The sequence below is a fragment of the Neovison vison genome, chromosome 13 (assembly GCF_020171115.1).
Source record: "Neovison vison isolate M4711 chromosome 13, ASM_NN_V1, whole genome shotgun sequence".
NCBI lineage: Eukaryota > Metazoa > Chordata > Mammalia > Carnivora > Mustelidae > Neogale > Neogale vison.
Window position 1 is genome coordinate 84,010,956 of NC_058103.1, and position 25,453 is coordinate 84,036,408.

At 51.6% G+C, this 25,453-nt stretch overlaps 2 protein-coding genes across 16 annotated transcripts in view; one reads left to right on the forward strand and one right to left on the reverse strand.

The window, feature by feature from the left end:
* The window catches only part of PPIP5K1 (diphosphoinositol pentakisphosphate kinase 1), a 49,013-nt gene extending 45,056 nt beyond the window's left edge, over positions 1–3,957 (forward strand). For all 14 annotated transcript variants that reach the window (XM_044232228.1, XM_044232225.1, XM_044232230.1 and 11 more), the window contains one exon: positions 1,962–3,957. In XM_044232228.1, coding sequence (XP_044088163.1) covers positions 1,962–2,908 — 947 coding nt within the window. In that variant the 3' untranslated portion in view covers positions 2,909–3,957. The remainder of the gene's footprint in view (positions 1–1,961) is intronic.
* Positions 3,958–4,909: 952 nt separating this feature from the next.
* On the reverse strand, positions 4,910–25,035 carry MAP1A (microtubule associated protein 1A). Of its 2 annotated transcripts, XM_044232223.1 has the most exons (7): positions 24,768–25,035; positions 23,709–23,810; positions 15,863–15,945; positions 15,457–15,597; positions 7,059–15,219; positions 6,688–6,908; positions 4,910–6,488 (listed from the first exon to the last, which is right to left on the reverse strand). In XM_044232223.1, the coding sequence occupies exons 1-7, from the start codon at positions 25,003–25,005 to the stop codon at positions 6,333–6,335; spliced, it is 9,102 nt and encodes a 3,033-aa protein (XP_044088158.1). In that variant the 5' UTR covers positions 25,006–25,035; the 3' UTR covers positions 4,910–6,332. The 2 variants fall into 2 exon arrangements, with proteins under 2 accessions (XP_044088158.1, XP_044088159.1); XM_044232224.1 differs by lacking the exons at positions 23,709–23,810; positions 24,768–25,035 and adding an exon at positions 18,902–18,911.
* Between the last annotated feature and the right edge of the window lie 418 nt (positions 25,036–25,453).

Genomic DNA, 25,453 nt, shown 5'->3' on the forward strand with positions numbered 1-25,453 from the left:
AAAGTGGTTCAATTTCATTCTTTTGCATGTAGCTATCCAGATTTTCCAGCACCATTTACTAAAGACTGCTTTTCCCCCTGCTATATTCTTACCTCCTTTGTCATAGATTAACTGACCATATGAGCATGGGTCTCTATTCTGTTCCATTGATCTATGAGTCTGTTTTTGTGTCAGTACTGTTTGATTACTACAGTTTTATAGTATATCTTGAAATCTGGAATTGTGATACCTCCAGCTTTGTTCTTCTTTCTCAAGATTGCTTTGACTGCCTCTGGAAACTTTATCTTTCTCCTGCTTCTGCTTTTTTCTTTCTTTGAGAGGGAGAGAGAGAGAAAGCATGAGGTGGGAGAGGCAGAGGGAGAAGCAGACCCCCTGCTGAGCAGGGAGTCCCATGTGGCGCTCCATCCCCGGACCTGAGATCATGACCTGAGCAAGAGGCAGATACTTAACTGACTGAGCCACCCAGGTGCCCTTCCTGCTTCTGCTTCTGTCTGACCTCTTTGATTTGCCTGAATCAAACCACTAAGTGAATATTAAGGCTACTTCTATCCTTGGGTAACTCTTTCTTTTTCTTCTTGTTCTTAATCTACTATCACATCTTTGACTCAGTATGAGGTATGAAGCTTCATTGGTAAATATTTTCTTTAGGGTTTGTCTGCCGTAAATAGGCCCTGTTGGCCCAAACCATGTTCCTTTTTCTTCTGCTTGAAGCATGCCACCTGTGGCCCTTTATAGAAGAGAGAAAACTGGCATGCCCTAAACTCAATGGCTGATTCAGCCTTTGCAGGCTCAGGCTTGCTAGCTTTCCCAGGTTCTCTTTGATGACAAGATATTCAGGTGCCCCCTATACCAAATTCGATCATTATTTATATTAGAATACTTTGAATATAAAATTAGAATACCATTAATAAATACATTTATAAAATGAAAAGTAGATTAGTCCCCTGCTAGAGGTCATTGAAGTAGTAGAGATTGGGGTAGGAATTGTACCCCAGTGTAATTGAGCCCTTCATTTTATTACTGTCAATATGGGATAATTAATTTCTGTGTTATATATATCTGTCACATCCACAAGCCTCTAACATTGTGTGTCCCAAGACTTAGAAGGTCTTGACCTTGGATCCATGGATGGATTTCAGGGTAAAGTCTTTGAACCCCAGGAATTATTTGTGAAGATTAGTACGAATATCCATATGTATATTTTTCTGGGAAGATTGCCCATGACTGTCATTAGAGTTTCAAAGGGTTCAATGACCCCCCCCCCAGGAAGATTAATTAAGAAACTTTGCTGTTTAGAGATTCCATGGAAGTCTTCAATCTTTAGGTAATTTTCCTTCCTGCTGTTTTCATTCACAAGATTTTTCTACATTCTCCTGCTTAACTGCCTCTTGGGCTATAAACAATGATTACCTTTGCCCCAGAAATACATCGATTGCTTTAAAAAAATAATTCTTTACAAAAGATGTACCTAGGATTTAATTGGGAGTATTTCAACAGAATTTAATTGGGAGTATCTCAACAAAAAACAAAAGGCCATTAGACCTCATTCCCTCTCCACCCCTCATGTTTACCCTAAACCTACAGAATTAGAATCTCTATAGATGGAACCTTGAAATTCATATTTTTAAAAATTACCTCATTATGAACCACTGGGATACAGCTTGGTGTGCTTCCAAAGTAAGAAGTAGACCATGTGAATTCAGAGTTGGGTTGGGAGTATATTTTTTAAAGAACTGGATGAAGTGGGCCTTATCACTCTCTCCTGAAGTCTTAGATGTACCTTAGCACTCCTGCGTACTCCTGTAGTGTACATTAGGTCAGAGTAACAGTTCCTGAGCTGGGCTAATTGAGCAATCTCTGCATAGCTTGGGAAGAATTCACTCTAGCATTTAAATTGCATACACAGAATAGAGCCTACTCTTCCAAGTTGCCTGACTTGGTCTCCTGACTTTGTTTTACAGACAGCAGTGGCCCTTCCAGCACTGTGTCCAGTGCTGGTCCTTCCTCCCCGACTGCAGTGGATGGTAACTGCCCTTTTAGCTTTAGTGATCAACCTTCTGTAAGTTCACACATGATTGAAGAACATCAGAGCCTTGGGATGCTCCCTAGGAATGGAGAACAAGAGTTCCCCACTGAAGGGGTGCAAGAGCCTTTTGAACCAAGCCAGTCTTCACAGGAACCACCTGTGGAAACCAGCCAGCCATGCCAGGAGGTTGCTGAGGTGATCAGCCAGCCCTGCCAAGAGGTTCCTGACATCAGCCAGTCATGCCAGGACATCCCTGAAGAGGTCAGCCAGCCATGCCAGGAGGTTCCTGACATCAGCCAGCCATGCCAAGAGAGCCATGACAACGTTGACCAGATATGTCAGAAGGTTCCTCAGATCCACCAGCCATGCCAGAAGGCGAGCCACCCGTGCCAGAAAATCTCTGATGAAGCTTGCCAGCTTTGCTTGGAGAACCCTGAGGTCAGCCATCCATCCCAGGAGGTCCCTGTGGAAGTTGGCAGGCTGGCCCATGGGTTCCCTCGAGGTGTTGGTGACCTAGTCCAGGAAATCCATATGGAAGTTGGCAAGCCAACCCAAGAGACCCCTGAGGAGCTCAGCCAGCCATGCCAAGAGTTCTTTGCAGAGGTTAGCAGGCTGACCCAAGAAGCTTCTGCAATCAATCTTTTGTCTCAGGACATTCTTGAGGCTGATAAACCATCCCAAGAGTTCCCTGGAAAGGATGATCTGCAGGTCCAGGAAGTCCCTGAGGCTAATCGGAAGTCCTGGGTGGCCTCTGAAGTGATTGACCAGCTGCCTGGAGAGGATATTCCCCAAGCCCAGTATCCATCTAGTGATCCAAACCCTCAGAGCCAGTCTTTAGCCCATGACCAGTACTCAGCCCTCCCACCAGCAACATGTGATTAATCATGTTCTCATTAATGGTATCACACTATACCAGCTATTTGAGCTAGCAACTTCTTCTGTTGGCTAACTCACCTGCCAGTGTAAGACCTTGGATCTCACCAGAGGTGTCTGAGGAAGCAGCCCTCTTGGCCTGAAGCCAAGAACTGTGCCAGAGCTGGGCTTGAGAAGGAGTCGGTTTGATGCTCAAAGCAGCCATTGACTCCTCACTTGACCATTAGACTGGAATAGGATTTCCGTCAAGGGGTGGGCTGATCTATCATTACCCAGCCTCCTCTGAGCATCCCAGGAAATTCCAGATTGTTAAAGGAAATGCCATTTAACTGCTGAAGACACCATCCAGGGACAGCAAGTGCAGAAGAGGGCTTCAAGGTCTCCACTTTTCTGGGGAAATATTCACAACTTCACAAGGTACCCTTAGACCATATGTTCAGGAGGACTCTTGTGTTTGCTAGCACTCCTCTGGTGGGCCCAGCACGTCTGTCTGAAATGTCTGGGAAAAAAAGAGAGTCCCCTTCCCAACAAACATCCACTGTGGCCACTGATCTTTAGATTGGGCTTATGGGTGTTTTGTTTATCATCCCAAATTGCCCCTCTGCCCCAGACCTGTCCCAATAGCTCCAGGGAATAGTAGGTATTAGATTCCTGTGAAAATTTAAGAATAACTACTTAAAATGCTCTCGGGGTTCTTGGCCAATCTGTGAAGCTGGGCCTCTTTTTGTTGTGGGGCTACTTGGCTTAAAAGATGATGTAGTAGAGAAAATCAGGTTCTATTTTAAGCAATCTGCAGAGATCAATATTGTACAGACATGAGCAGAGATTATATATATATTTCTGTAGTGGTGCCAGGGACAGACTGGCCAAAGACCAAACACTCCAGGGTCCCCAAGAGGTATTTCCTTTTGTCATTGTGTCTTTAGGGTCAGATGTGATTATGAAGCTTTTCCCAAAGATATGGGGATGGGAATGGGTGTGGGTAGGAGGAGTAATGCAGTCACTGGAGTGGGGTGGCCGGAACATTATGAGTGCTCAATAAATATGAAATAATAAGAGTGGTGATGGTGGTGATGATGTCCTTTTGAGTTCAAGAATATAAATCCATCCTGTCTGTGACTGAGTTAATCAGAACCACTCAAAAACTGTTGTAGTTGAGTGGAAAGGGACCATAAGATAAAGAGATCAGGCATCCTAGAAGGTCCAGAGGTCTCTGTGGCAGTCAGCCCACCATCCCAAAATGTCATCTGAGTGGTGGTGTCAGAGGAGAGTTTCTATCTCTATGAAGCACCACTGAGTACTTGCCTTCTCACCAGACCCTTGGAATCACCCTCTTAGTTTTTCACTCTGATGCTTTGGAGTGTCTGGAGGAGTTGATATAAAGGGGTTATGGTCTTTCTGTGTCTCCTTGACATATTTATATTGGGAGAGCCCAGAATACTGGGAGGACTGCAATATCCCCTTTCCCATATATTTACATTCTCAACCTGGCCTCTCCTGACATACCCAGGACTATGAAGGGTTTCCCTGCAGGGCAAAATTCAGCCTTGACTCAGTACAAGTCCTAACTGCACAGGTAAGTGCTCTTTACAACCTCATTAGACTCTGGATCTCTTAGGGCTTCTCAACTGTTTGCCTGTTTGGTGTTCCCTTATCCAGGGTATTTAATGGTGGTTATTCAGTCCTTGGCTCTTGACCCCAAAGTAGGTAGATCCTCTTCCTAGAACCCCTGCCCCTCTTCCCTCCCCCAAACCAAATGTATCTCCCCATCCTAGGCCCCTCTTACTCATACTCTGGTGTTCTCATTTTCAGAAATTAGCTGGCTCCCATATCTTTTTCTCCCTTTGTCTACCCTATGTTCTCTGGCCTCCCTGGGTCCTGGAGCTGCTTTCAGTTATCAAAGACATTGAGATAAATGACAGTGGTGGGAGAAGCAGAGAGGTAGAAGCCAAGGGCTAGCAACTAAGCAATGTATACAGTCAGAAAAAGCCTAAGCAGCACTACAGCATCTGTAATGAACTTGATTTTATTGTTAGAATTGGAGGTGGCTCCATTACAGCAGCTGGGAACTATAGCAGGGAAGTGTGGGGAGGAGCAGAGCACAGCAGCACAGGGAGGGTGGGAGCTAGGAAGAACACAGGCCGGCTCATTTTGGTTTCCACACAGTCATTTGGCAGAGAGCGCCCTGGCGAGTGTCTGGATTTCTCAGTCCGGCAGTAGTCTGGCAGGGCTGCTCATTGGCTTGCTTGGGGAGAGGTCCTCTCCTGGGGTGTTTTGTGTTTTTTTGTTTTTTTTTTTTTTTTAGCCAGTTTTCATCTTATTCAGTAGGAGTTCAGCTTTAGCTCAGCTTCGTCTCCTTTCCTTCCTCCCTCTCATCTTCCCCAATTTCTCTGGCATGGCCTCAACCTCCCAGATCCTCTGTTCAAGAGTTTGGGGCTGGAAAGGCAACCAGTGTTCCCATTTCAGCTGCAGGATGGCATAGTGGAATGTTGGGGGAGTCACACATTGCTGGGGTGTCAAATGTTGGGGTGTCAGGCAGTGGTTTATTTTTAACCCATTACACACCAGGCCACAGCAGATGACCACATGCAGAGAAGCCAAGCAGGGGACGAAAAGGGATGAGGATAACTGGAATGGGTGGGTGAAAACTTCAAAAGGTCAGGGAGCTTGGACGAATTCAGGGATTGGGGCTGGACTCTCCTTGCCCCTTTGTGCTGCCCAATAGGCCTGGTCTGAGCACAGCTCTGGGATGTGAATGGTATGAAGCAGGGACTGGGAGGATAAGCAACTTTCTTCTCTCACCAGTCTATTGGTCAAAAGAGCTTCAAGTTTTGGACTGAGACATTCAGATATGGAGGGAAGCAGTGGGACAGAGTAGCAGCGGTGGACCCCTGGACCCCTGCTGGAACCTAGACCCTGGTGGGTAGGGGAATGGGAGATGGAGGAAAGAGCGCAGCTCTGGGCACCTCACTGACAGAATCCTGCCCCCCAGGTCACATACATTACTACTGGAGATCCTTCCTTAAGATGCTAAATAAATAGAGATAAAGAGGTCCCCGGGTCTGGGGATATGATCTCACTCCATGAGGGAGGAGGTTGCTGAGATCCACCCTTCCTCCCCCCCGCAATACAAACTCTTGGTAGTGTTAAGAGAAGGGGTACTCCGGGTTCTCAGGCATCGGATGATCTCCTATCCTAATTTTTACCCTCCTTCTACCCTCTCCCTGTTGCCTTTGGTTTTGAAATTCCTTTCAGGTATGGATGAGGGGGAGGGACAACCCTTCCACTTAGCCCAGCCCAAGTTCCCACAATAAGACATCCTGTCCCATCTCTCCCACCCCAGCTCCCACGTCCCTCAACCCCAAAGGACTCAGCAATAGCCATTCTCTAAGGGAGCTGGGGGAGCAGATCCTTGGGGAAAGGAAAGTAGTTCTCAGAACTCAATCTTGCAGGCTGGGAAGGACTCATCCTGCATGACCACGGTGCTGCTGCTAGCCAGGACCAGGACGTTCAATTGTTGCTGCTGCTCATGAGTCTGCTGGTACCACTCACGAGTCACCTCTGTGTCATGAGTAGGGATCAGAGTCACCTAGGAAGGAGACAAGAAGTGCCTGATGTGACAATGTGAAGAGAAGTGAGGAGGATGGGTCATCATGCCTGATGGTCTAGGAAGTAGTCCCACTGTCCACAGAAAGGGCTCAGTCCTTTTATGAATAGAGACTGTGTTCCACTATTGCCTCTGAGTAAGCTTCGACCAGACCTCCTCTTCAGCATCCCTTGCCACTCACCTGAAGATTCTCCCCCCACTGGGCCTTGCCCTCCAGCAACGCATCCAGCACAGCCCGGCTCGGCTCTCCATTGACAGGGTCATTCCCACTGACCACATAGTAGGATGCACGCACTCGACGGAAGAAGTCAAGGTCAGCAGTCTTGCCACTGCAATGATTTGGGATATAGGCGAGATCCACGTACACAGGGGGGCCAGAGCCTCCTTTGGAACCCAAGGCGGCTGTAGAGATAAGCCAGGACTCATTGGAGAGGTAAAGTAGAAAACTTTTATCAATCTTCTTCCTCCCACAGTCCCTCTACTTCTGGAGTCTTTGACCAGCCACACCCAACCCCAACCCACCAACTCTCCCACCTTTCATTTTATACTTACATGATCCTGTTTTGAGTCCATTGACTAGGCCTTTGGACATGGGGCTGTGTCCATCCTTTTCCTCTGCTGGGGTGACCTGGCTTGGAGTGCTGCGTGGTCGGGGTGGGACCCGGGATGCTCGATCTGCAGGCCCTTTACCAGGGGTGGGTGAGCGTTTTCCCCGAAGATCCAGACGCCGGGCAGGAGATGCTGGCTTGGCCCTGCCTGGGGCCCTGCGCCCTACTCTCCCCTGTGCCTTCTCCTTCTCCCGTAGCTTTTCTACCCTCCCAGATTCTGAGCTGAGCCCCTCGGGGTCAGCCATGCACACATCAGGGCGAGGAGGGGATGGGCGGGGGTCTGGTTGAGGGATAGGGGGTGGGTCATGGCCAGGCCTGGGATGGTGAGTTCCACTGACCCCCCCAGCTTTGTCCACAGGCAGGAAGTCCCCATCTTCATCTGAGTCGAGGGCTGCCTCAGCTGTGATGGACGGACACTCCTCAGTTTCTGGTGGAACATCAGAATCTGATTGTGAGGAGCCTGAGTCACTGGCTGATGTTGGGGGTGTCTCATCAGCCACAGGGCATGAGCCCCCTGTGGCCCCTGGGCCCCCTGCCCGGCGCCGTCCCCCTCTCCCTACTAGCCGAGCTTCTTCACTTGAGAGGTCACCTTCATCAGTGGATTGGGGCAGAGGTGGGTTCAGAAAGGATGGGGAGAGTTCCCCACGGTGTGGCCGAGGCTCAGCAGCACATCCCTGGGGCCCAGCCTCAACCTCAGGGGAGACACTCCTGGGTTGACCTCCAGAAGCCCCACCAGGGCACAGTGGCTGCTCAGGGGAGAGTAGCGTCTCAGGCCGGGAACTCCTCTCTGCTCCCTCAGGCCAGTCCCCACGTTCCCAGGCAGGGCAGGTCTCAGCTGCTGCTTTCTCAGCCTTGGCCAGGGCAGGGCCTGGGGGATTGGGGCTGGTATCAGTTGGGCCATTGGTGGCACAATCGCCAGAGGGACTCTTGGAGGGGCTTGACTTCTTGGTGGGGGTCCCTGTGCACTCCAGGTGGCAGGGCAGAGTGCTATCATCCGTGTCTCCAGGCAAGCTTGGAGCTGGAGCTGGGGCCAAGTCCAATGAAGGTGGGGGTGCTGGGCTCAGAGAAGGGAGATCCCAGATGCTGTGGGCAGCTGGTTCCATTCCTGGGACCAGCTCTCCGGACCCCCGTTCCGCAGCCTCCAGGCCAGGAGGGAAGCGCTCAGCCACACTTGAAATCACAGGTGTGGTGGCCTCTGAGGAGGAGCCTTCAGACAGGGCTGGTGAAGCAGGTCGTGGCAGACTGGAAAGGAGACGGGCCTCGGGAGAGCTGGGTGATGGAAGCTGGGGCAGCGAGGAGTCCAGGCTGGGGGCCTTGGTCACTTCTAGATATTCATCATGCCGGGCTCTGGTGGGGGGCCCCGGAGCCAGAGCCAGAGCTCGGTCCCCGGAGAAGGCGAGGGAGCCACAGGGTGCCGAGCGGGGTTCAGCAGGAGAGGGCAGCTGTGGAGGAGCTGGCTGCAATGAGGAGAAGCCAAAGGCTGAAGCAGGGAAGTCCAGGCTGGGTCGGGCAGGACCTAGGTGTGAGTCTGAGGGAGGGCTGGAATGTACCTCACTTTTAGACCACAATGTGGGGGGCCCTGCAGAGACGGGGTGAGGGGGACTTGGGGACTGGGCCTCTTTCTCTGGCTGTTCCCGAGCCCCCTTCTCCAGCTCCGAGTCACTAGTGCTATCTTCCCAGTGACCCTGGCCTGATTCCTTGGGGGATGGGGTTCTCCTGTCTGGGCTACAGCTCAGGATATTACCATTAAGAGCAGGGCTTGGGCCTTTGCTCAGTGGGATAGGAACACGGCGGGGCACTGCAGGTGGGGTAAGGCTGGGCTCCACACTCGGTCCTGGCTCAGGCTCCTGTCTGGGGGGTAAAGTGGGTCCTGCCAGGGCTGCATAGCTAAAGGTTGGAGTGTCAGATTGGAGACTCTTGGGTGAGACAGGAGATGAAAGCTCCTTCTCTGCAGATGGGTTTCGGCCAGCAGCCTCCTCCTTGGCTGAGATGTGTGGCAGCCAATCCCCAGCTGCCCCAAGCGGAGGCTCTCTGGTGGGGCATGCAGGACCAAGCCCAGTGAGCATCATCTGCTCATAGATGTCTGCATACTGAAAACTTCTCTCATCAGGATAGGGTGTGGGCTCTCTCTCCTCGGGCTCCATCTGCTCAGGCTCCTTGGTGGCATGGCTCTCGCTGGCCTCTGGGACCTTTGATTTTTGAGGGCTGCTGCCAGGAGCACCAGTTCCACCTTCTTCTTCCCTTTCTCCTTCAGCCTTGCGGTAGTCCTTCCCCAAGGGGGAGTATGGCCCACCTTCCAACTCCGCTGCTGCCTCTTGCACTGCCGTCACCACACTGTCATACTCAGCTGTGCCCCAGAAGGGCGCAGGAGTGTGTGGCTCTGGGGCAGGTGTCGGGGGAGCTGGAGCTGGAGAGAGGGGTGCAGGGGGCAGGGGTCTGTCCTTGGGCACCCATGGTGGGATGTCAGCCAGCCACGAGGGGGTAGTGGGTTCGTTCCTCACAGGAGGCATGGGCTCAGGCTCTGGGATAGGGCTTTCCTGTCCTGGGGCTGGAGGAACCCTCTGTCCAACCATCTCAGGTGGGGAGGCCGGAGGAGAAATGATCTCAAAAGGAGAACGGGTCAGCTTGTCCTCTTCCTCTGGTGGCAGCCCAACTGGTGACTCAGCAAGCCAGCGCTCCACCTCCAGCCCCTTCTGTGGTGAGGGATCCTGGAAACCCTTGAAGTCTGAGGCCCAGGGGCTCTGGGGCGCATGCTCCAGTGGGCGCACTTCTTGTTCATCATCTGGCCCTTCATCGAGGAAAGTGCTCTCCCTCTCTTCTGTGTACCGTGACCGGGCCCCCTGCCCATCCAGCTCATGAGGAAACCATACCTTGCGCTCACAGCTCAGCTCCCTCCAGTATGTGTCCTGTTCCAGGCCCACATCCTCTCTGCCCCTCCAGTACCTGCCCTCCTGCTCAGGAGAGGTGTCCTCCCATGTCCGAGCAGCCTCTTTCTGTTCTCCAACTGGCTCTACTCTGGACAGGGATGTTTCTTGCCACTCCTGGACCACATCCCGCTCCTTCCCATACTTTTCTCCCTGATCCCGGGCCTTGTCCTCCTGCACTGGGCTCTCTTCCAGACCCAGAGCTCTGGTATTTTCTAGCAGATCTTCTTCCTTCTGCTGTATGGCCTCAACTTTTTCTGAAGATTTTTCCTCTAGGATCTTCTCCTTTTGTTTCATGGTTTTATCCTCCTGCACTGGGCTCTCCTGCTCCTGAGTTTTGTCCTTGTCTTCCAGAGCCTTGTCTTTCTCTTCAGCAGCCTTATTGTTTTGTTCCAGAGCTTCAGCCTTCTGTCCCAAGGCCCAGTATTTTTGTTCTAAGGCCTCATCCTTCTTTTCCCAGGCTTCGTCCTCCTGTTGTAGAGTCTTGTCTTTTTGTTCCAAGTCAATGTCTTTTTGTTCTAAGGCCTTATCCTTCTGTCCATGAGCCTTGTCCTTCTGTTCAGGGGCTTTGTCTGTCTGTCCTAAGGCTTTGCCCTTCTGTTCAGGGACCTTGTCCTCTGGAGCCTTGTCTTTATGTTCAGTGTCTTTGACTTTTTGTTCTAAGGTTTCATCTTTTTCTTCTAGGATCTTGTCCTCCTGTTCTAGAATTTTGTCTTTTTGTTCTATGTCTTTGTCTTTTGTTTCCAGGGCCTTGTCCTGGAGTCCTAGGACTGTGACCTTTTGTTCTAAGTCTCTGCCTTTTTGTTCTAGACACTTATCTTGCTGTTCTACAGCCTTGTTCTTTTCTTCCAGAGCCTTATCTTTCTGACCAATGGCTGTATCCTTTTGCTCCACAATATCCCTCTGTTCCAGAGTTTTGTCCTGCTGTAGGACTTCATATTTTGGTTCAGGCCCCTCATCTCTCTGCTCTGGGGTTCTGTCTTTCAACTCTGAAACTTTACCTTCCCATTCCATGGCAATTCCTTCCATGGCAGGGCTTGGCAAAGACTCAGGACTCTTGGTGAGGGAGCTATCAGGTGTCAGAATGTGTTCACTCGGGCTGCTGAACACACCAGGTGAATGCTTCCCATCTCCCAACAATGTAGAATGAAAGAAGGGGCTGGCAGGTAATTTCCTATCAGGGCTCTCATCTGTGGTGTCTGCCAGAGCAGGGTATGCAGTGGTCCCATCTGGGAGAGGCGACAATGGGGCTGCATGGGGTTCTGGAATAGATGCAGGCACTAGATTGTGAGAAGTGTCCTCAGCCTGCATTAGAGGCCCCTTTTCTTCCTTTCCAAGGCTTAGTTCCCCAAACTGGAGGGTGCCGAGATTTTCTGGAGAGAGCTGCTTAGAAGAGATATCCAGAGAGGTCTCCTTGCTGGGACTCTCTTCTGAGAGAGAAAGTGACTGGGTTTCTTCTGGAGATACCTCTGGCCAAAGGTCTTTGTGTAGCTGCTGCTCTGTCAGGCCAAAGGGAGACCTGGAGATGGCTTGTTGGTGGGCTGTATCTGGAGAGACCACACTGAGTATAGATACGGACTCTGCATCTTCAGGGGAGAGGCTTTGGTCAGGAAATTGGAGCACTTCATCTTTCTGAGTTTCACCAGGTTCTTGGAGTGATGTTGTCAAATCTCTGGGAAGGGCTTCTGTTCCCATAATTAGGCCTGGGGGCTCTCTTGCCTCCACAGTCTCAAAGACTATTGCTTTGTCCTGTTCTGGCAACAACTGGATAGTGCAGCCTGTATGTCCCCCAACAATGCTTACAGGTGCTTCCTGGGCAGGGGGATTCCTGGGAGAAGGCAACTTTCCCTCCTCCTCTAGTGTGACCTCTTCAGGCCCTGGCTTAACTACCTGCTCTATAGCATCTTCCTTGCCCACACCTGGTATATGCCTAGTTCCTCCCCAGGAGCCTGCTTCCTGGAAGTCCTGGGGCTCAGACTTTTCTTCCACTGGGGACTGATGAAAGGGTGTGTGGGTGGCACTGGGTGGGCCAGATGGTGGAGGAGAGGCCATCTTCACTGTGCTATCATCTGGGCTGAGGCAGCGCTCCTCCACTTCTCCAAGGATTGGTTCCCCTGGATGTAGGGTATGCCCAGGGGCACCAAACATCGGAGCTCCAAATTGACTAGAAATTTTCTCAGACTTCTCTGCATTTGTGGTCTCCTCCTCTTCCTCTTCCACAGCTTTCTCTCCAGGCAACCCTCTCCCTGCAATCTCTCCTTTCTTCTCTGACTCCCCAGTCACAGAGAAATCCTCACAGGGTGGTGATTTGAAGCCCTTGTCTTCTTCCAGTGAGGAGGTGGGTGAGATGGTTCCAGCCGATGGCACATAGTCCAAGCCCTGAGTGGCTTCAGTGCGGGATGAGGGGATGCTTGTGACCGTGTCAAGCAGCAGGGAGCTCTTGCCTGTCTCCTCTGTCTGGGGAGCTGTGAGCGACGCCACAGACTGGTCCTCAGCCACGGATGTGGCAAAGGAAGAAAGCTTGTCACACTCAGTGATTGAGGTGGCCGAGGACACATGCTCCTCTTCAGCCAAAGGGGCGGCCACCATGTTGGGGGGGTAGGTGAGTTCAGTCTCTGGTGCTCCGTAGCCTTTGCTAGAGGCAGTAGGAACAGCACTGTCTGTAGGCTGGCTAACTTCAAAGGGGCCAGGACCTTCAGCCCCAGGGAGGTCATACGTACTTATAGGAAATCTAGGTGGAGCTGGGCGCTCTTCTGGCTCGTCATGAATCTCCTCATCTGAGATGGTCTGCTCTGTCTCTGAGTAGCCAGGGATTGTTTCATCCTGGATGTAAGAGACATGCTCAGTGGCTCCTGCAGGTGTGGCCAGGCTGCTTAGGAAGGACGAGGTCTCCTTCTCAGGAGCTTTGCCCTGGAGTCCTACATCCCGGCCCCCGAGGGCCTCCCTGCCCCTTGGAGTTACCTTCAAGGCTTCCTGCATATGTTTTTGGTAAAAACCCTCAGCCTTTGTCTCTTCCTCTTCCTCCTCATCTGAAGGGTGCAACTCCTCCATTTCTTCTAACTCGGCCTTCTCTATCACATCCTCCTTTACCTCGGGTTCACTTTCCTCTCTGGCTTCTGATTTATCAGGGAGCCTCTCTGTTTCCTTCTGCTTCTTTTCCTCCCAGGTCTCTTTCTCTTCCTCTGTTTCAGCCCCAGAGTCTGGGCCTTTATCCTTGCTTCCTTGTTCTTCAGGGACATCTGAGACAACCTCTTTCTCCTTCATCATAGGTTCTTCATGTTCCAGCTGTGGGACAGAGGGTGGTATCCCCTGGCCATTTGTGCTCGGGGGTCCCTCCTCTGCAGTGTCTGGAGGGAATGGTTTCTCTCCTAGTCTTGTGTCCCTTTGTTCAGCCAGCAACCCCCTCTCCTCACGCTTCAGCTCCTCAAAGTCCTGTGTGAGGTCCTCTGGTGAAGACAGAGCCAGTTCCCTGTGCCCACTGACTACTGGGGGTGGTACAGCCCCCTTCTGGGCTGGGGGTGTCCGGGGCTCAGAAGACAGCTCCTTCTCTGCACGAGCAGCCCGACTCTTGTCCATTTTGACCCTGCCAGGGGCCTTGGCTTTGTAGAGGGTCTTACGAACCTCAGGGGTAAAGGGCTTAAGGTCTGGCTTGGAAATTTTCTTGACCTCAAGTTTGGTATCTTTCCTCTTCTCCTCCTTTTTGGCATCCTTCTTCTCCTCCTTCCTTCCTTCATCCTTCTTGAGCTCCTTTCTCTCCTTCTTGATCTCTTTTTTCTCTTTGTCTTTTTTTTCTTCCAGCTTTGATATCTTTTCTTTCAGGTGCTTCTTCCCCACCTTGTCTTTGATCAGCTTTCGCTTCTCTGCCTTCAGGGCCTCACTCGACTCTGTCTTCACCCTCTCGGGCTTCGTAGGCTTCTCTGGGGGCTTTTCAGATGACTCCTTTATTTTTTTCTCTGTCTTGGCTAACTCCTTGGCCAGTTCTGAGCGAGCTTCCTTGGCTCCCTCTTCAGCCACCTCCTCCCGTTTGGCCAGCTTGCTTACAGCTGGTTTGGCAGTGGCCTTGAGGCTCTCCTTGCTGTCAGCCCGCTGTTTGATTTTGCTGGGTTTGAGGTTGGCAGGCACTGCACCAGAGGCCAAGTCCTTCTGTGTAGCCACAGGGTACCGCAGGAAGTCCAGGTGCCTCAGCTTTTCCAGGCCTTCCAAGATCTTGTTCTGGGGAGCATTCCCTGGAAAAAGCACACGTACAATCTTCTCAGTGGGGTTGGCTGGTAGCCAGACTACCAGAGCAGTGATAGAGGTCAGGTAGGGCACCGAGATCTCAGCCTCCTTCCCATTAGCCAGCACAATGCCTGTCTTAGCTTTACTGTTGCCTGCCCACTTTTGCATGAGGAACTGCATCTCCTTGCTGTCCTTGACAGGGTTGAGGACATACATGTCCAGCCGGCCCACACCCATTTTGTGAAAGAGGGTCAGTGGCTCAATGGTGTTGCTGACCACACGGTAGAGAGGTTCGGCCTGGATGCCCAGGCGGTTTAGGTGTTGCAGAGTGAGGCAGGCCTCCTCAATGCTGCGCTTGGCTTTCCGGGAGGCATCAGGCAGCCGCAGTTTATCTGGCACGTTGAAGAAGACAACTCCAAGCTCAGGGGAGATAAGATTCTTCACCCAGTCGCTGTAGCTACTAGAGCCCTGGGACTGCTCCTCCTCCAGTTCTGCCACTTTGCGCTGCAGGAGTCCATTGATGCCTGGCAGGTTGTCTGCCCCGATGTGTGTGAGCAACACTGAGTCAATGCGGTCCAGGTGCCGCACCAGCTTCCAGAAGCAGGACTTGCGATCAGAACCACCATCCACCAAGATGTTGAAACCATTGACGGCAAAGAGGGCAGAGTCCCCGCGGCCACCAGGGAAGATGTAGCAGCAAGGCTTGGAGAGCTTGAGGAAGCCCCCTGAGGTAGGGGGCTCTAGCAGGTCAAAGGGAGATGGCACATCCACAGTCTCAGAGACATACTCGGAGAACTCGGCCACACCATCCATGGTGGGCAGCGTGGGCTCAGGGTTTAGTCGGAGGTGCAGGGTCTCTTGGGAACTGGATAGTCCCAGGTGGCTCCAATCACCCTCCCCTAAGCAGGAAACAGTGAGGAAGGCCTGGATCCCAGGGTCTCTATTGCTGAGCAACTGGGCAATCTAGAAGAATGGGAGACGAAAGGCTGATCAGGTCAGGTAGAGACCTGGGGTTGTCTTAACCCAACTTAGATTCAATCTGCTAGTCTCCATCGCTTTGTGAGGGGATTTCCTTCTACCTTTCTGCCAGCGTTCCCTCTGGTCAAGCAACCTGAGATTTTCCCATGCTTGGATCCCTCCCCACAGCTCTAGTCCTACCCCATATTCTGTTCCTCCCAGATATGCAGATATGGAGCTTACCTCTGGGTTGTGAAGGACCTGGGCAAAGTTTTGATAAGAGTAGGTACCGCTCTGAAGGATGAGGTCTCCCCCGGGCTCTAAACTTTGCCCACTCAAGATTAGTAGTTTGTGAGCTGATGGACTGCTAAGGAGATGGTGAACCTGGAAGGGAAAGATGGGAGTGTTCACGGATGGAGGAAACCCAGGGAAGGGCCCTGGTTATTCCTGCTTGCCTTCAGTACTGCTAGGACAGATTCCCCACTTGTAGTCCCACAACATCTCTAGTGTGGGGCTGGGGATCATAAGGCAACTTAGATGGTTCAAAGCCAAGTCTAGGCACTTTGGGCCTTCCAGCAGTAGTACTGGCAGAGGCGGGTTATAACATTTCCAGTGAGCCCTAGTGGCAAAGCTCAGGCCCTGATCTTACCTCAGAGCTGATGCTGTCGGCACTGGGGTTTACCAGGATGATGGTCTCTAGGATCTCACTCTGGTGGGAGAGGGTCCTCTGGCCTGAGGGAGGAGAGATGCAGGATTTTGTATTGAAGAGAGTGGGTACAGACTAAAAGGGAGAGGCATTGTGTGGGGCAAGAGAGAAAAGAATATAGTATCATAAAATGGGACTAAGGGGAAAGAGAAGCCCAGCTAGCCTTAGATCCTGCCACTCTGGATACTGCTGAGTAAGGTCTAGGAACTGGCTCCTCCAGCCCTTCCCTTTCAGGGTTTCTTCCTCCCCTCACACACTGGCAGTCTTCTCACTCCCTTCATCTGCCACACCCTCTGCCTGCTCAGTCTGGTACCCACACCCCCTCAGCCCGGAACTTCTGCCTCAGGCTAGCCTATTGACAAGAAGCTTTTGTCCCTCTGGAGCACTAAGCTCCTGGTGCTGCCTGGGGATGGGGGGCTCCGCTGGAGGGAGGGCTCCCGGGATCATGATCCTTACTCAGCTCTCTTCTCACTAGCCTGCCTCTGTCCTAGGCTTTCATGCCAGTAGAATTCCTGGAAATAAGGACATAGATACTTCTTTGCAGTGTCTACAGACTCCCCATCCTCCTTTCCATCCCCTATCCAAGGCCAGAATTCCCATTCCAAAAGACTCAGTTTCTATCTCTCCAAACCTTTGGGGTTTTACAATTTAAAAAGGAGAAACAGGACTGTAATTTCTCATTCTGTTTTCTACTTCCTCAGAGGCCAAGCCTGCACTCAAAAACATACACACAATCATACTATTGCCACCACCATTCCCTCTCCCTCCTCACCTCCATATCCTCAGGCACAAGAGAGGCCTGATTCACTGCCCCACAGCCCATCCCCTGTGAACAGTGTCTCCTGTCATCCTTACCCCTCTCCCACGGACTCTTTGCCATGGAGACGGAAAGCCACAAACTGGAGTTAGGGGCCCACCAACAAGAAACAACCAAGGATGGAGAGATTCAGGGTGTTTCCCAGGCCATGGAGAAAGACAAGACAGCCTCAACTCCCCTATCTACTTTCCTTCTCCAGACTCATGGGAAACACCAAACAGTGCAGCAAAAAGGTGGCGGGTTCAAAGATAAGGGAGGAGGATGTGGCCATCCCCTGCTCTGGGCCTTCCTAGCTGCTGCATGCAGACTTGAACACTTGGCCTGCAAGGGGGCTATCTGGGAGATAAGGGTGGAAGAGCTCATAACCTTCCCCTAGATTATGTGATCCAGCTCTCTCCTCTTTCTGGGGTTTGGATGAGAGAAGCCTGGGGCCAGGGCCTTTGTTAGGAGGACAAGCCCTAGTGCCAGGATCAGGCAGATCTGGCAGCTTGGGGCCAAACTTGCAGCTGCAGGGAAATGAGCTGTGGATGGGGTCAGAAGAACAAACCTCATGTATGGTGGGTGTGGGTAGGGCCCAAAAGGAGTTCAAGGGTTCTTTTCTATTAACTTGGCAACTGAAGGAAGCTTTGAGGTCAATTCAGAGGATGAGAAACACATTAGAGACAGGCTGGGGCAGGGCTTGGGCTGGTGAGGGGTACCAAGGTTCAGGGAAGGGCCAGGCTAGCCAAGGTCTGATCATAGGCACAGGCAGTTCCTGCACTCCCCACAACACAGATGCACAGGCCCACACAGTCAAGCTAGGATGGTCTGAAGAGAAATATCTGTGGTACAGACTGATTTGCTTTCCTCTTCCTCCCCTTAGCAGCCCATTCCTCATAGTCCCCTGTGTATGACCATTAGACTTCTCTGATCCCTGTTCCTGTCTTGGCGAAAGACCCTGTTCCTCACCCATGTGCTCTCTAATTCTGACTGGCAACGAAATGGTCTGTATCCTGTACCCCTCCTTTTGAGGCCTGGGAGAAAACCTGATTTCTCCCTTCTGCTCCCTCAGCAATCCCACCGAAGGGAGTGGACTTGTTTTTCCTTTTTCTTTGGAAGGGACTTCTTGTGAGGCAGGGGCGCTTGCCTCGGCCAATGCTGGGGTGGAGGCGGGCCCGGGTGCTGAGGCTGAGCAGGCAGGAGGGCAGGTGTCTCCGCAGTGAGGCAGAAGGGGAGGGGGGGCCGCTTGGGCAGCTGCAGTGTGCCGCAGTGTGTGAGTGTATGCGAGTGTGCGCGCTGAGCTCAGACTCCAGCTCCGCCCCCACCCCCCACCCCAGCATGACAAGTCATTTTCTTGGCTGCCTCTGCATGGGGTGGGGGGGGGGGACGCAGAGAGAGAGAGAAGAAACTGGCGCCTCTGTTCCGGAGCCCCCATCTTGGGAAGAGAAGCAGAGATGGGGTGGGGGTGGGGCTGAGACTTGGAACCTGTGAGGTTGACAGGACTTGGGAATGCAGGGCAGCTGCTGGGGAGGGAGTGCTCGCAGCCGGAGGGAGCCAGAAGTGGGGGCTTAGAGCCTCAAGCTGGCCGCAGGGAATGGGAGCGGGGAGCCCACTGTGAATAGGTTGGTCTGCGAAGAGGCGAGTGCCACGTCTTAATGACCCTTTACTCCCTTTCCTTCCCCCCGCCCCAGTGCTCCCCACCTTCCCTTACTTGGCAAAAGCTCGCTATTCTGCTCACCCCCAGCATAGAAGCAGTTGAGCAATCCAGCAGCTGACACCAGAGACCCTCCCATTAGGCGCAGTCCCGTAACATCCGCCCTTCCTTCAGATTCTTCTGCTTCTGCCCAAAGACATAGCCCCTAAACTCCTCCAGCACCGCGGGCTGCCAGACAGAGCGAGGGACACCACCCTCTGCTGCTGACCCTTGGGTGATGTCTCCCGCCCCAGCCCAGCCTGAGAAGGGACTGTCACAGTCCCGGGTCCAATGGCCTCCACCTGGTCATGGGTCCAGGCCGACCCCACAGCCAGTAATGTTCATCTTCCCTCTCGGTTCCCCCACTTTGCCCATCGTGCTGGGCTAATTCCAAACAAACCAGATTAGGTATCAACTCCTTTCCCGTTACTCCTTTGGCAGCATCCCCCCCCCCACCCCGCCCCCATGCAAAGCCCTTTGGTTAGGTTCTTACCCTGGGGTGTGGGCGGGAGCCCCTCATGGAGGCTGCAGCTCCGGCCTCAGCCGGCAGCTTCAGGGAAGAGTCTGCCGCACTTGGGGTGGGAGTGGGGGGGGGGCGCTTGATGGGGAGGGCGGCGCCTGGGCGGGGACGAGGGGCTGGTCCATGACGAGGCACTGGAGACTTAACTCTTTCTTTGCCTTCATCATGTCATGCTCTGGGGCTTCTCTTTGGCTCCGGGGGGCTTAGGAGTTGTCTAGCAGTTCAAAGAGCCCAGGTGGTTTCCAATGGTCCACAGGGCCCTTCTCCCCCCGATGCTGTTTAGTCAAGAAAGACCCCTTTTAGCATCAGTCAACAGCCCTGTTCTAGGGCACACTGCAGGGACACAGGAGGTATGGGCTGCCTGGCCCTCCCCCTTTCCTCAGGAACCATCTGCCACCTCTCCCTTCAGACCCAGGGAATGACCTTCAGTTCCTGGAGGAGCAGGAGACAAAGGGACTAGGGACACGCAAGAATGAAGAGTGGGCCACTTGAGATGAAGGCTGGGAAAGGGTTTGTGCTGAGCTCTGTGGGCTTCTGAGCCACAGCTGCAGAAACCCGGGGAGGGTAGAAATAAGTCTCATTTTAGATTGCAGGGTAGGTTGAAATTCCAGAGTGGACACTTGTCCCTAGCCCATCCGGGGTGGGGCACAGGGATCCTGGGAGCTGCTTGTAGTTCTATGTCAGTGCAACACCACACAGTAGCCACACTAGCACTGATACTTGGAATTCTTGGGTCATTGGATCTGAAGAGGCTGGGTGGTTTCTGCCACTCAGTGGCCATTCTGCCACTCACTGCCATTCAGTGAAAGAGTTAACAGGGACCAAGGAGAATCACCATGGTCCCAGGCCCAAGCAAGATTTACTTACTATAGGCCAATTATTAAGTGCAGCATAAAGTATGTGTTTGGGTTAAAAAAAAAAAAAAAAGTCTTATGACTTTGTAGGGTCTTGTGTCCCTGTACTCTCCTTGTCTCTGTACTTTTTTATTTCTCTCTGATGTCTCTTTCTTATACTATCTTAATCCTTCCAATGTTGGTCCTGTTTCCCTTAGTCTCTACCCCTGTCTCAGGACTCAGAAGACTCAAAGGGAGGCTCTTGAGAGCTCTAGCACAAGGTTCCAATCCAGTGATGCTCACGTTCGCACAGAGTCCTTCCTCGCCCTCTTTGCATCCATCAACCATCCCCAGTCCTGGACAACTCCTAATGCCTTCCACACATTGACATCCACCCACTCAAACCCCAGCACCAGCCCCACCCTTGCCCCAGACTGCCAAGAGCTGCTTTTGAAGGTCAGAGAAGCCAAAATAGTCTCTGCTCTCAGCATCCCCCACCCCCCCCCCCCTTAACTGTAGCCAGAGGAGAGGAGGAGCTGAGTCACCAGAACTTGGTTGGGGGGGGGGGGGAAATAAGGGAGAACAGAGGAGGAGGAATCCTTGCTCAGATCCGGAGATGCAAAGCAGCAACATGGCAACAGCCCCATTTGGATTGAGGAGGCCATCTGCAGAGATACACAACACAAACCAGGCTGAGTTCTGAGCATCACAAAAGGAAAACTCCTCCCTTCTTCAACTTCATATTTCTTATTTCTTCCCACCTCAAACCTTCTATCTTCTACCTGCTTTCTAGGGCTCTCTGGAGTGTGCTAAGAAGGAAACTTAAGTAAACATTTGGATTGAGAACAAAATAACATATCCCAGCCCAATGCAGAGCCCACCCTTATTCTCAGCTGCTGCCCCTAAGGGCCACACCCTGGGCATAGTTCCAACTCATACTAGAGTCTTCCTTCAGCCCTCACCCTCTGAACAGCCGCCCATCACAACTGACCCTCCACCTGCTGTATTCCTAGGGTCTCAGCAATGAAACGGTCAGATGCCAAAGAGAGAAACGCCTGAGCTCAGACTCAAAATGCGACTACAAGTCCTGGATTCGAGACCTGACTCTACCATTTTATTAACCATGCTGTTAAACAAGCCACTTAACCTCTCCAAAAGCTTGCTTCCTGAACTATAAAATGAGCATAGTGTTAATACCATCTAATAATGCAGGGAAGAATGAACAGCATAAGAGATGAAAAAGTGCTTCATTCCTAGAATCCTGAACCTGCAGTGCACAAATGCCCCTGGAAGTCTGTTTCTCTTTCATGGAGAATTTATGACCAGGGAAATCCTAAATCAGAATCTCAGACCAGACCAGCTCTAGAGTATACCCTTAGCTCCCAGGCAAACCCAGAATTGGAGATGTCTGCAGGAAGGGATTTAAAATACTACTCATGTTTACTGCTTTCCCTTTTCAGACAGCAGTGCAGACCCCCAGTTGTAGGGGTTAATGAGCTACTATATTAATATAGAATGGCTTTCATGTTTGCAGAATAACAGAACTAACACCTTCAGAGCATATCTGTGGAGAGTCACACAGAAGGCCTACAAACTGATCCTTCAGTATGTTTCTTAAAGTCTTAAAATATCAATCATGAATTATAAATTTTGAAAGTCTCTTCATTTCCTGTAGGTGCCCAATAGAAGTATCAGAGTGTTGTTTAAACTCAGTTTTCCATGTCTTAATAGTTTCTGGGCTTGTTTTACAATGCTTGGAAGCTCCAGATTATCTGCAGAATTTAGAAAGGAAGGCTCCAAGTCACCATTGGAGACTTTCTGGCGCAAAATTCACCTTGTAAAGCCTTTACCAGATTTGACCGCTAGAAGGAGCTGGGCCACTGACTGTCCATCAGTGGGTCCTTCCTTGTCTGTGTTCCAGCAGTGAGGAGTGGATAGTGGATAGGAATGATTGCACTTGCCCTGATGCTGTAGGATACATGTTTGTCCCTTTCTCGGCCTTTTGTCCCAGGGTTGAGGAGAGGTGAGAAGTAAGGTGGCCTCGCCTGTGGGGGTGGGAGTGGGGGCAGAAAGGATTAAGTCATAACGGACTAGCATATATCCTTAAGCCCATCCCAGCAGCCTGGTTCCCCTTGCCTCTCTTCTGAGGGGAGGCTGAAGGGCGGGACAGTATCTGCAGCTGCTCTGAGCTGACTGTTGTTTGTGGGGACAGCTGAAAGAGGAGCCAGCAGGGGTGGGGCTGTGGCTGTCTTGAGCCCTGTGGGTTTTTCCAGGAAATTCTCCACTGTTCTCCAGGGACATAGGCCACCATGAAAATGTCCACACCTAAAAAAATTCAGTATGCTAAAGTGAGCATTGGGACTATTGCCCTATGCTCCTCGGGAACACTATGGTAAAACTCTTTGATTAAAAAAGGTCAAGTAGGTGTTCATATAGTAGCGCTCATTTCTGAAAGGTGCCTGAGGGTAACTATGCACCTCTCTGTTAAGTTTCTTCCCAAGGATCTCCGAATGTTAATCTGAAGAATGGGTAAGTGTTTTGATTTAAGTTCTGTTCATTCTTACACCATTCCAGAAAGCAGCCTACTCTTAAATTTCTGTTTGGAGGACAAAGTTAGAGAATTCAGTGTAAATTGTCAACATCAGCAGATAACCCCCAAACTTCAATACAGTCATTCATTTCAACTGCTGTCATCTCCTTATCCAGCTTACACCAGAGATCCTAGAAGTAATAAACAGCAAAACTGTCGATTTTCAATCATCAGTGCTAATGGAGGGAGCCATGACATGACTAATTCTAAAGAGAAGGCAGTCTCAAAACAGCGAGTAGCTAGCTTCACAGGAAGCCAGTCACATAAAGGAGATGCCAGCTTCATTTTTTTAAATGCTGCACATACTCCTAGGATAATGGAATGTTAGTCATATTAACCCTCTCATAGCCTCTTTCTAGGAGCATCTCTAGAGGAGTCAGTGATCAGGGAAAAGACTAAAGATGGGGCAGTTAGCAGGAGGAGTATGAAGAGAAGGGGAGGTGATATCCACTACACTGTCTAATTGAGAACTCTCTGTATAAGATATGATTTCAGTCATTTGGTGGCAGTGACTTTTGAGTGATCGGATTTTACATTCCATAAAGGCACTGGCACATGAACTGGTGTGTCAGCATTTACTGATATCATGACCAGATGCCCACCACTTTTATAATGGGATATAGGGCTTTCTGCAGTCACCCTACAGATACTGACATGGAATGATAACTCCTAAAATATTTTCTTAAATCCCTAACCCATTTTTCCCACCCAGCAGAATGGGAAACTGAATCCTGTGAACTTTGATCTCAGAGCCAAATCTGAGTGTGACCAGCCCTTGTGGCAGCAAATCCAGGAGACCCTGCTTCCACCCTGGATTTGATGGTGCTCATCAGCCTTTGGTACCTGGATTCTGCTCTGCTCTGGAGATCTGTTGGCTGAACCAAAGAAGGAACCAGAAATCCTGAAACCATAGGCCGTGCAAACTGAGGGAAAGGCACTAAACAAGGACCTGGGAAGGTGACTGGGGGACTCACAGTTCTCTATAAAGGGAAGCAAGAAGGCTAGGATATACAGAAAGGGGAACACAAAAAGAGTGGATTTTTGCATGGGAGATGATTGATCACTCAAGAGAAGTACCTCATTCCCTTAGTGCATGTCAACAGCTTTCCTTAAACCACCCTCTTCTCAGGTAGACATTCTGTTCTTCAGGCTCCCTCCACCATTATACCATCTGTCTGCAAAGGGTACTGGATATGCAAGGATAGCTTTGGAGCTTTGCAACTTTCCCCTCAAGAGTCCCTCCCTTCTGCCCAACCCAAACCTCTCACAAAGCCAGCTCTGCCAGAGAGACTGGAACTCTGCTCTTCTATAACCAACCCTCACCCAAAGAACTGAAACAAATGACACTAGTCCTAACCTTTGACCTCTGAGGAGAAGTGAGCTAGGTGCCGAGTGATGAAGAGTCTCAATTGTTGGTTCAAGTCAAAGGATGATAAGTCAATGTTCCAGGAGAGAATCCCTGTGAGAGAGAGAGAGAAAAAAAGAGGGCTCTAGATAAGATCAGTGGAGGTGATCTTAGGGGAGTACTTCCAAAGCTCACAGAAGGGGCAAGGACAGTGAGAGGGTAAGGATTGCCATGATCAGCCTCAGTGACGTCTTTAAGAAAGGTGGCTGGTACCTATGTCTATTTTCCATCTCGTGCCTTTCTTGAGCTTTGCCTCAGCCAGAGAGAGAAGGGCAGAGTTTAGGCTAAACTTGGTCATTAATGAGTTTGTATATAGTCATTTTCTCTCAGAGTTGCCCAGTTGGGATAGAAGTGACAAGGGCCGGTTCCCAGATATTGGGGGCTGCCTTCCTGGTCTTTACAGTTAAATAATATTCTAGACTCTCCTTCTATGCCCTCTCCTTGCCTCCACCCCTCCCGGGCTTGCTTCCACCCGCAGGTGGCTCTGCAGCACTGCGCCATAGGCAGGCAACTAGAGAGGGAGGTGAGGACTGAGGAGCTTCTGGCCAGGAAGGTCACTCTCAGGTTTACCGCTGGCACTGAGAGATTTAAGATTTGTCTGCGGCGTTCAGAAAGCACCTTGTTCCTGTTCAGAGACCCTAAAGAAGAAACTAAGGTAGGAACATGGACTCTGCAGGGGATGGTGAGGACCCTCAAGACATTTGACCCGAGACACTGCTAGTGGGAGGGGTGTGACCAGGGTGGCCCCAAGGGAGCAGAGCTCCCTAAGCCTCCAGGAGATTGCAGAACGCCATGGGATGTGCGCCAGGGATGAGGAAGCGAATGTTAGTAGCTAGAGATGATATGGACCCACGACATGAAAGATGCAGGTGACCGGGACTGATGATACAGATTAACAGGGAGAGCAGATCTCAGTCCGTGAAACCTAGGGATGGAGAATGCAGACGTACACAGATGGCGGGGAAGCACGGGATGGAGGATGCCCCAAGCAGGGCCAGGACAGCGGCTCACCTTGTTCAAGGTGGGCCCGCACGGCCCTCAGCTGACTTTCTGTACCGATATCACCGATCACGATGAGCAAAGAGTGTTTCCGCAGGTCCCAGCGTGCTGCCGCCACTGCGGATCCGGCCTCGCACAGTGGCTCCGCGGGGTTCTGAGCCAGGAGAGAGCCGGGGCTTCGGAGCCCCAGCCCGGGACTTGTCTCCATGGCAACGCCGCTAGGCCGCCCAGGCCCAGCCTCGGTCTCCATGGAAACTCCGCTGGAGTGCTAGGCCGGCAACCTCCGCTGCAGGGAGAGTGTGCGCGGTTCTTAAAGGCCGGCGGCAGGACCCTTTCATTGGCTGCTGCCTGTCAGGGGGTGGAGCCCTGGCGCCGCAGGGGCCGGGTTGGGGCAGCGGCGTTCTGGCCCTGCGGACTCCCGCGGCGGCGGGGTGGTGGCTGCCCCTGTCATCCCCCTCTCGTTTTTTCCTTACAGAGCTCCCACCCCGACTTGGGCAGGGGTGGGGCTCTGAGGGACCGGGTGGAGGGGCGAGTCGATTGCCTCGGCGCCGGAAGAAGCTTCTAGTTAGGATGTTTCCCGAATAAGTACTGTCTGGCAATTCCGCAGCCTCGCCAGAACTGAGGGGAGCCATATTGTCCCTCCTGTCTGTCTCCCAGTTTGTATCGTTGTCTCCATCTGTGCCGGTGTATTATCATTG

Coding starts and splice junctions, on each gene's coding strand:
- MAP1A (XM_044232223.1), bottom strand. CDS start 25,005: ATGGAGACCGAGGCTGGGCCTGGGCGGCCTAGCGGCGTTGCCATGGAG. Junction 15,598..15,862: donor CCGACAGCATCAGCTCTGAG/GTAAGATCAGGG, acceptor TTTCCCTTCCAG/GTTCACCATCTCCTTAGCAG. Junction 15,220..15,456: donor AGGTCCTTCACAACCCAGAG/GTAAGCTCCATA, acceptor CCATTCTTCTAG/ATTGCCCAGTTGCTCAGCAA.